Source organism: Salvelinus sp. IW2-2015, linkage group LG15, assembly GCF_002910315.2.
Source record: "Salvelinus sp. IW2-2015 linkage group LG15, ASM291031v2, whole genome shotgun sequence".
Lineage (NCBI taxonomy): Eukaryota > Metazoa > Chordata > Actinopteri > Salmoniformes > Salmonidae > Salvelinus > Salvelinus sp. IW2-2015.
The window spans coordinates 42,724,927-42,735,494 of NC_036855.1; the positions used below are offsets into that span (position 1 = coordinate 42,724,927).

The 10,568-nt window shown below is 42.7% G+C and overlaps 1 protein-coding gene across 1 annotated transcript in view; it reads right to left on the reverse strand.

Moving 5' to 3' along the window:
* Positions 1-9,568, reverse strand: part of rgs3b (regulator of G protein signaling 3b) — a 102,405-nt gene extending 92,837 nt beyond the window's left edge. The window contains exons 1-8 of the mRNA XM_024003170.2: positions 9,346-9,568; positions 8,560-8,610; positions 8,112-8,170; positions 7,605-7,699; positions 7,390-7,458; positions 6,637-6,697; positions 5,470-5,608; positions 2,872-2,951 (exon numbers count right to left, since the gene is read on the reverse strand). Coding sequence (XP_023858938.1) covers positions 2,872-2,951; positions 5,470-5,608; positions 6,637-6,697; positions 7,390-7,458; positions 7,605-7,699; positions 8,112-8,170; positions 8,560-8,610; positions 9,346-9,424 — 633 coding nt within the window. The 5' untranslated portion in view covers positions 9,425-9,568. The remainder of the gene's footprint in view (positions 1-2,871; positions 2,952-5,469; positions 5,609-6,636; positions 6,698-7,389; positions 7,459-7,604; positions 7,700-8,111; positions 8,171-8,559; positions 8,611-9,345) is intronic.
* Between the last annotated feature and the right edge of the window lie 1,000 nt (positions 9,569-10,568).

The window sequence follows — 10,568 nt, forward strand, 5'->3', positions numbered from 1 at the left end:
TAATGTCTGGTTCATGTTTGGAAAATTAAAAGAACAATTTCAATATGCATACAAAAATCTGCCTTCTGTAATGACAGTCAAAATGAAAAACATTTAGCACTGGTGGGACCAACATGCAATCAGCTAATACAACTGTGTGAGTACACATCAATTCATAATTTACGAATGTTTGATCACGTCTGAAAATGTTTTTCCTAACACATACTCAATTAACCTAAGTTAAAGCCACAATCCCGAGTTTGTGTTTTAGCCCAATGGTAGCACCACCAGTGTTTACAAAAAAGCTGAGGGATGGCGCTAGAGAAATGTAACCACATAGATGGTGTTATGGATGCAAGGACTGACCATCCATGACATCAAATTTCAATCATATTTTGAAGCTATACAGTGGCAAGAAAAAGTATGTGATCTCTTTAGAATTACCTGGATTTATGCATAAATTTATCATCAAATTTGATCTGATCTTCATCTAAGTCACAACAGTGTGCTTAAACTGATAACACAAACATTATTGTATTTTTATTGTCTATATTAAATACATAATTTAAACATTCACAGTGTAGGTTGGAAAAAGTATGTGAACCCATAGGCTACTGACTTCTCCAAAAGCTAATTGGAGTCAGCAGTCAGCTAACCTGGAGTACAATCAATGAAATGAGATTGGAGATGTTGGTTAGAGCTGCCTTGCAATATAGAAAAAACTCACAAAATTTGAGTTTGCTATTCACCAGAAGCATTGCCTGATGTGAACAATGCCCCGAACAAAAGAGATCTCAGAAGACCTAAGATTAAGAATTGTTCACTTGCATAAAGCTGGAAAGGGTTACAAAAGTATCTCTAAAAGCCTTGATGTTCATTAGTCCATGGTAAGACAAATTGTCTATGGAGAAAGTTCAGCACTGTTGCTACTCTCCCTAGAGGTGGCAGTGCAGAATGCTTAATGAGGTTAAGAAGAATCCTAGCGTGTCAGCTAAAGACTTACAGAAATCTCTGGAACATGCTAACATCTGTTGACGAGTCTACGATACATAAAACACTAAACAAGAATGGTGTTCATGGGAGGACACCACGGGAGAAGCCACTGCTGTCCAAAAAAACATTGCTGCACTTCTGAAGTTTGCAAAAGTACACCTGGATGTTCCACAGAGCTACTGGCAAAATATTATTTGGACAGATGAAACTACAGTTGAGTTGTTTGGAAGGAACACACAACACTATGTGTGGAGAAAAAAAGGCACAGCACACCAACATCAAAACCTCATCCCAACTGTAAAGTATGGTGGAGGGAGCATCATGGTTTGGAGTTGCTTTACTGCCTCAGGGCCTGGACAGCTTGCTATCATCGACGGAAAAATTAATTCCCAAGTTTCTCAAGACGTTTTGCAGGAGAATGTTAGCCTATCTGTCCGCTGATTGAAGCTCAACAGAAGTTGGGTGATGCAATAGGACAACAACCCAAAACACAGAAGTAAATCATCAGCAGAAGAAAATACACTTTCTAGAGTGGCCCAGTGAGGATCCTGACCTCAACCTGATTTAGATGCTGTGGCATGACCTCAAGAGAGCAGTTCACACCAGACATCCCAAGAATATTGCTGAACTGAAACAGTTTTGTAAAGAGGAATGGTCCAAAATTCCTCCTGACCGTTTTGTGCAGGTCTGATCCGCAACTACAGAAAACATTTGGTTGAGGTTATTGTTGCCAAAGGAGGGTCAACCAGTTATTCAATCCAAGGGTTGAAATACTTTTCCCACCCTGCACTGTGAATGTTTACACGGTGTGATCAATAAAGACAAACGTATAATTGTTTGTGTGTTATTAGTTTAAGCAGACTGTTTATTGTTGTGACCTAGATGAAGATCAGATCAAATTCTATGACCAATTTATGCAGAAATCCAAAGGGTTCACATACTTTTTCTTGCCACTGTACATTGTTTGTTTACAAAAACTAAATTACAACAAAAAGATAAATGGAGTACAACAACCTTCTACTTTGGGTTATGATAGGGTAAGACAATTAGTTGTACTTAGCTCATGAGCCATTAAGGTATGACGGTACTATATAAATATCTGGGCATCTGGACTGATGAAAAGATATCTTTCAAAACGCATGTTTGTGATGTAGTTAAGAAATGTATAATACATTTTTATAGGAATAGGTAATGCTTTTCATTAAATAACACAAAACAAATCATAGTTTATCATTATATCACTACACTTTATTACGAGCAATAGGTTCAGTACACATCACTGCATTCCGTATCAGAAAGTAGGATGGCTCTCTCAAGTCTCATAGATCAATGCACTACTCTCTTATTGTTTATAAAGCCCTCATTCAAACTTCTCCGATTACTCATTGTTAAATTACAGACATACGAGCCACCAGACCCAATCACAGGGATGGCTAACTCTAGAGGTCCCGTTGATCAGTACAGAATTAAATACAGTAAACTTTCTTTGCGCCCCATTTATGAAACGATCTGCAGAGTACTCTGCACCTTCATGCTCTGGTGCCTCTAGGGCAATTCAGGTGTTAATTGCTGAGGAATGTGTTTTGCTTTTTAAATTGCTTGTAACAAAGTATACTTATTACTTTGTATGTTGTAAATGTAATAAATTGTGTTCATGCAGGGCTCCCTTGAAAAAGAGCACTTGGTCTCAAGGGGACTCCCAGCTAAAATAAAGGTTAAATAAAATAAAAATATGAAAATGTGCCTTTAAAGCTTTTAGAAACACTGCCGATATCCATGAATCAGTATGAATTTTTCCAACACATGCTTTGGCAATCACATGGATGTCAAACACACTTTCATCTATACTGTACTGTCCTCTCTAGAACTAGAAAGGAGGAGAGATGGAGTACTACTCACTGTTATGCATAGCATATTCTCTGGGCTTGGAGGCAGCACCGTCTCAGAGGCTGGAGCATCATGGTTGGACAAGGCAGCTTCTGAAACATAGTCCAAAGAATCCCAAGCTGAAGCACTGCTCTTCCAAAACATCTCAGCTCAAAAGTAGCAGCCACTTTGCAATGAAAGAAACAGCGTCCGGACTAGCTCTCTGCACTCTGATGTGCAGTGCACTGCTAAGCTTTCCAGTAGCGAGTCAAGGCTCTGGAGTTCAACTCAGAGAGAGTAGTGTGCTGAGAGCTCTGGGATGTGGAGATCACTCTAGATTGCGGTTACATAGACTTCTGTTTACAGAGACACAGATCAAAAGGGATGCGTCCTATGCGTCCTGACTCCTACCCCCTATCCTGTCACTGGGGCTTCCTCAGTGTAACCTTGGTGATTACAACTCTCTCAAGTAACACTGTCTCCTAAAACATCCTGGATGAAAGGGAGCCATTCAACGGAGACAATACCATTGGCTGCTTTCGCACATTCTAAACAGCTCCATGTCAGAGAGAGCCTCCTCCCTCTCTCCCACCTTTCCTCCTTCCACTCGGAGGAGATCAAACGTAATCGCCTGCATGTCAAAGTGGATGAGAAAAATGGATGAGTAAAGAGCACGTTGAGGTATATGTCAGGCATCCCATTCAGCAGCTTGCCTTTCCAATTGAGTTGTTTCCCTGATGTTGAATCACTCAGGACAATCCAAAGTGAAACACTTCAATGAATTTGTTTACGGGACATATCGGTTTCACTAAAGGTATAGTTGTCACGCCCTGACCTTAGAGATCCTTGTTATTCTGTATGTTTGGTTAGGTCAGGGTGTGACTCGGGTGGGAAAGTCTATGTTTTCTATTTCTTTGTTTTTGGCCGAGTGTGGTTCCCAATCAGAGGCAGCTGTCTATCGTTGTCTCTGATTGGGGATCATATGTTGTCATTTTCCTTTTGGGGTTTGTGGGATCATGTTTAGTGTCTGTGACTGACACAAACTGTTCGCTTCGTTTTTTGTCTTTGTTATTTTGGTGTCATCAATAAAAAGACGATGTACGTCTACCACGAAAGCCGTTACAGAAGATCCCACCAAAAATGGACCAAGCAGCGTGGCCAGGATGAGTGAACATGGGAGGAAATCCTGAATGGAGAAGGACCCTGGACGCGGGTTGGAGAGTATCGCCGTTCAAGGGAGCAGATGGAGACAGCGAGAGTGGAACGGCGACGATACGAGGAATTAGATCAACAATGGAAGCCCGAGGGGCAGCTCCAAAAAAAAAAAAAAAATGGGGAGAATGGCGGTGTCAGGGTTTAGACCTGAGCCAACTCCCCGTGCTTACCGTGGGGAGCGAGTGACCGGTCAGGCACCGTGTTATGTGGTGATGCGCACTGTGTCTCCAGTGCGCATTCACAGCCCGGTGCGCTCTGTGCTAGCTCCCCGCATTTGCCGTGCTAGAGTGGGCATTCAGCCAGGACGGATTGTGCCGGCTCAGCGCTCCTGGTCTCCGGTACGTCTCTTCGGCCCAGGATATCCTGCGCCGGCTCTGCGCACTGTGTCTCCGGTGCGCCTTCACAGCCCAGTGCGTCCTACGCCAGCGCCCCGCATTTGCCGGGCGAAAGTAAGCCAGCTCTACACTCGAGACCTCCACGGCCCAGTGTATCCGGTGCCTGTTCCACACACCAGGCTTCCAGTACGTCTCCTCAGTCCGGTGAGACCTGTTCCGGCTTCACGTACGAAGCCTCCAGTGATGATCCATGGCCCGGAGCCTCCAGTGATGATCCATGGCCCGGAGCCTCCAGTGATGATCCATGGCCCGGAGCCTCCAGTGATGATCCATGGCCCGGAGCCTCCAGTGATAATCCATGGCCCGGAGCCTCCAATGATAATCCATGGTACGAAGCTTCCAGTGATGATCCATGGCCCAGGGCCTGCAGTGATGATCCATGGCACGGAGCCTCCAGCGACGGTCCCCAGTCCGGAGCCTCCAGCGACGGTTCCCAGTCCGGAGCTTACAGGGGGGGGGGTTCCTAGCCTGGAGTCCCCGACGACGATCTATGGTCCGGAGGTCCCGGCGACGATCCCTGCACCAGAGGCACCACCGAAGTGGGGGGAGCCTCAAGCGGAGCGGGGCCTGCGTCCCCCACCGGAGCCTCCACCGAGAGTAGATGCCCACCCGAACCCTCCCCTATAGGTTCAGGTTTGCGGCCGGAGTCCGCACCTTTGGGGGGGGGGGGGGGGGGTACTGTCAAATCATATATAAGTTGTCATTTTCGTTTTGGGGTTTGTGGGATCATGTTTTCTGTTTAGTGTCTGTGCCTGACAGAACTGTTCACTTTCGTTTTTTGTCTTTGTTATTTTGTTTTGGTGTCATCAATAAAAAGACGATGTACGCCTACCACGCTGCGCCTTGGTCCACTCTTCCTTCTACAAACGAGAGCCGTTACAATAGTAACGTTCGAAAAGCCATAAAATGTTATTAGATATAGAGTAGCTGCGCAGCACTTTCCTTTTCCACAGTTGTAAGCAGGAAAAAGAATGAGAGAAATCTGTCCAACTGGACTCATTATCCGGTGAATCCCACCTACCCCGTGGCTTAGAAGCCAGATGCGCCCGTCTCAATTCACCAGCAGAGTCCTGCCTGCCTGTGAGGTGTCTCGAAGCCACTCTCAGATGCTTGCTTCTCCCCAGCTCTTCGCCCAGGAGATAATACCAGCCACTGATCACCTAGCAGACACAGTATAATACGGTCAGTCAAAAGTCATAAGCCTCTGATGGTGGGGGGAGGGGGTGTCAAAATTAAACAAAATCTGTCTGATGATTGGTCACGCTAGTGTTAACATTTATATGTTTCTGTGGGTTAATGTGTTTGTTGTTGTGAAACGGGATGAGTAAGAAAACGAGAGTAGGGCATTAAAGAGAGAGAGGAGAGAATGAATGAAGAGACAGGGTTGATAGAGACAATGAAGAAAGAGAGGAGAGAATAAAATAGGTTAAAATAACAGAGACTGAAGGGAGGTTGATTTTCTAAATTCTACTTTGTGACTTTCAGAATGCTTTCATGACGAGGACGTGTAGCAGCGCCAAAGCCCTGCCCAGCTAACTTAATCTATCTCATGACCGCCTCCCTCAGGGTTGCATGCACAGTAACTTTGAGGTTCACTGCACTCCAGCAGCTGATGCCCAACCGAAGGCCAGCCCAGAGCCCACAGATGGCTGTTTGTGTGTGTGTGTGTGTGTGTGTGTGTGTGTGTGTGTGTGTGTGTGTGTGTGTGTGTGTGTGTGTGTGTGTGCGTGTGCGTGTGTGTGTTATATAAAGCTGTGTAGCGGTAAACAGTGGATGAGATTTTTTTTTAAATAGCAGTTAATCCGGCAGAAATAATTGTCTCGACAGCACAAGCATGTGTTCTGGTCACTTAATGATGTTTGCATGCTGTTTTGCCCATGTTTTGTGTAGATGCTGTATTCTAGTCATGGTTCTCATCCTATATACTGCATATTTATATTCCGGACTCTGCTCAATCTGATATTACTCATTCTGATAGGTCTTAATTTCTTGATATTGTATTGCTAGATATTGCTGCACTGTTGGCACTAGAAACATACGTAAGCATTTCGCTGCACCAGCGATAACATCTGCAAAACTGTGTACCTGACCAAAACATTTTTATTCGTTTTTTCTTCTCAAACACACAACAAAAAACAGGAGTCCCAACCTATAGTATTAGAAGATAATCCGTGGGGGTTATAGTCACCTTTGATGAAGTTATGAGCGAGTGTGTTCCAAAACTCATGCAGCCCAGGAACTCACTCCTACTGTAGACACAAGAGCTCCAGAGTTAAGTTTCCCTTAGATCGAGAAACAGCTTCCCCTCCCCCATTCCTAACCTTTAATGGAGAAAATGCTAAACTGACCCAAGATATAGGGGCAACTATACCCTACATCCACGGTTCCAAAGGGAAACGTCACTAGAAATATGACCCTTGTTTTTCTAATTTTCCCAGTCAATGAAAATGTAATCCGAGTTCTCCTTTCTCCATATCATAAATTGTAATCTGCCCAATACTGGAACAGCTGACAGGAGAGGGCTTCAAGGAGATGCTTGCCTGGAAATGTGAAATCTAGATCACAGTGAAATCTGCCTAAATTCAAAATGATCTTCTTGTACTGCCCTGTGCCAAGTGTTTCTCAACCTTTCTGATGCCAGGGACTGGCAAGCTATAGTTTATCCTCTTTAAGGGGCTGCTTACATTAGCACTGTATAACTGATTAAATTAGGGTCAGTTAACCATCTCAGGGACCAGCCAACAACATTCCATGGACCGGAGGTTGACAAACTTCATCACACATATAATAATATAATCAATTAACCATATAATAATACCATAATAAAACCATATATTCAACGAACAAAGCTATATACAACTAATAATAAGAATTATAATTATCATCATTATCAAAAACAAAATAATACTTGAAATAATGAAAAACATGAAAGACCAAATACCTGGAGGATGGGTTGCAATTCCACACAGTGACCAGCAGTCTCTTCTGATAATCCTCCACACTAATAGCCCTGAGTAACAGAGATAGATAACACTTTAGCTTATTAAAATCTTGAAGTATGTAAGAGCTCTCATAATAAGGCTTAACATATGTATGTATCAAACATTTCAACAGACTGAAGGGGATTTCACAAGAATTTCAAAAAACACCACTCACAGCAAAAAGGTCCCAAGGAAGAGAGGATTTTTGCAGTCCAGTACAGTTTCTGTCTTCCGATGAGTACTGTGATTGAGGTCTGGGATCATCGCTAGCTGAAATTGACAATAATTGGACTCATAATACACAAACAGACCAGCAGACAAGACATTTAAAGTTAAAATCTGGGATTAGTTTTTTCAGAAAAACTGCAGCCCTGCCACTTGGTGGGTAAATGTAATGCTAGAAGGTGACATCCATATGGTAGTTGAATTTTTGGAGCTATGCATTTTTTGTTTATGTTCTTGTTTGTAAAGAATGGAGTAATTGTTTGAACACCTAGGCCGGGATTCAATCCAATTACACATTGTAGAGCCATGTCGATAATGCGCCTTTTCACAGAGAGAAATGCTGCTTATGCCGGCTCAATCAAAAATTAACCAATGTCAAGCGCGCTACAACGAATGATCAGATTGAATCCCGGTGTTAGTTTCAACTGTAAACAAACTAAGGGAAGCAAGAATTTACCTTGACATAAAAATCACATTTCCTATTTTCATTCCCCAGGAGTCCTCTGGCTTCAATGACTGTGAATGAAGAGTTGTGACGAGTACACAAGAGGTTACACATCCAACCGTCTACTGCAGACCAAATAACATGGAATACTTACACTTATTTAACGTCAATAAAAGAAAATGGTGTTTAATGATAGTTGTCCAAACAGTTTATTCAATCACAGACCCATATTATCATTAATAATTTCATTAACTTTACCACACATTCAAGATTCAACCACAACCAGGGGCCGTATGTATCTAGGAAGTAGGAGTGCTGATCTAGGATCAGGTCACCCCTGTCCAAGTAATCTTATTCATTATGATCTAAATACCAAACTGATCCTAAAATCAGCACTCGTACTCTGAGACCCTTTATGAATATGGGCCCTGATCTTCAGTATACTGCATAACATACTTACTCTGAATATTAAGGCAGCCATTTTGTGGCATTATTGACACTCTCAGCTGACCTATATGTGAAAGAAGAAACATTCAGTAGGGCGTACAGTAAAAAACAGGAGCAAGGCGCAGGAAGGGCTGTCCTGGATCATATGATGACAGTATGTTATTAAAATGTGACAGTTTGCCACATTAATAACTTATTAATCAGATAATTATGGCCTCCGTATGGATGATTAGGCATGTTTGGTCACATGAAGGCCATAATGAAGAGCAGAACTAACCAATCCTTCTAACTAATTAAATTCCACAATTAAAACTGTAATTTAGAAAGCCTTAAACCTTGTTCCCTATATATTGCACTACTTTTGACAAGAGTAGTGCACTAAAAATAGGGAATAGAGTGCCAATTGGGATGCAAGCCAGGGTTGGGTGTAGTGACCAGCGCTGCCAAATCAAGACTACACACAGTCGAACCCCAGGTTCCCACTTTCCCGTCATGCTACTCTATTACTCTCTCAAGCTTCAAACATTAATTATTAAATACGAAGGGGGTTTGGAATTCCAATCTCCTTTTAGAAAACCCCCCCGCTAAACCTCCAAAAGGCCCCCTAAAGAACACCATAAAAATGTGCACATAAATAGGATGAAAAACAACCTAAATAAAATACAAACTTTTGGGTTGATTCAACGTTTCAAAATAAAAACAAAGGCATATTAGGTCATTAGGTTACTAAAACAGTAACATATTGTCAGCGTGCAGAAACAGACAAACCCATAAAGAAAGTAGAAACAGAAAAACTCACCAAAGGTTTGTAAAAGGGTTGAGGATGTCTGTAACTTGACTTTGCCTGAACTTATCACTGCAACTTGACAGTCGTCCATATCATAATGATGCTCAACAGTAAACAAAGACTAAAGACTGCTAGCCTAAATAAAACCCTTCTCCACATTACTTGGCTCAATCCATGCTCCAAAGGAATCCTCAATGACCCAAATAAATCAGTTTGTCAGTGAATGTGTGGCCAGTCAGAGAGAAAAAGACAACTGTGTGTGCTCATAATTCTTACCCACCTTTTGGTTTTGAACAGAGGTTGGAAATGGGGACCCTCTGATTGGTTGGGGACTCATTTGAATGGAGGGAGGGGCCAGTCCACCTGCTGCTACGGCTAGAAACAATTGAGTGACTTCTTTGCCTCGTCCGTGCTCCAGATTGCCCTTTCACACCAGAGCATCATGACGGGATTTCACCCTGGAGCCAGCCACACTCAAAACATGGACCAGACCACTCATGGGCCCCTGGAATGCTCTGAGGAACCACCTGAGCCCTTCCCAACACATTAAAACCCCTCCAACTAGCTCCGGGGTAAAGTTTCCCACTCGGCACAGATCTAGGATCAGCTTCCCCTCTCCCAATCCTAACCTTAAAGTAACTGTCCAGCGAAAATCTCACTTTTAAAAGTTCATATTTTGCTACCACATACCCAAACAATGTTGTTGTATTATACTCATATGTGGCCAAAGAATACATTGGAGAAAAAGCACTTCAAAAACCCCACCTCAAACTTTTATCTCAAACAGATTGTTTAAAAAATGCTTGCTATTTCCTCATAGAGGATGTCATCCTCTTGAGGAGAATGAGCTGGCCAATCAGCGGTCTACTATCATTCATATTTTTAATGACCGGTACACGCCCACACCATTCTGTTGTGGGGGTACACCCACACTATTACAACAGAACATTTTCCTTTTAACAGACTTAATTGCCCTTTTTTGGATGGAAAAATATTTAAATCATATTGTAATTCATCTGTAAACACTGGACAGTTACTTTAACCATTAGTGGGGGATATAATAAACTGACCCAAGATCAGCGTCTAGGGGGCAACCTTACCCTACACCATGTTTTACTGTTGCCAGTTCAGGTGAGCTCTAAGATCCTAGTCGTCCAAGCAGTGGTCTGTTATCTGTTAATGGACTTTCATCTTTATGAGTTACTCATTCTCACCAGCCAAGCAGCAACTTAAAG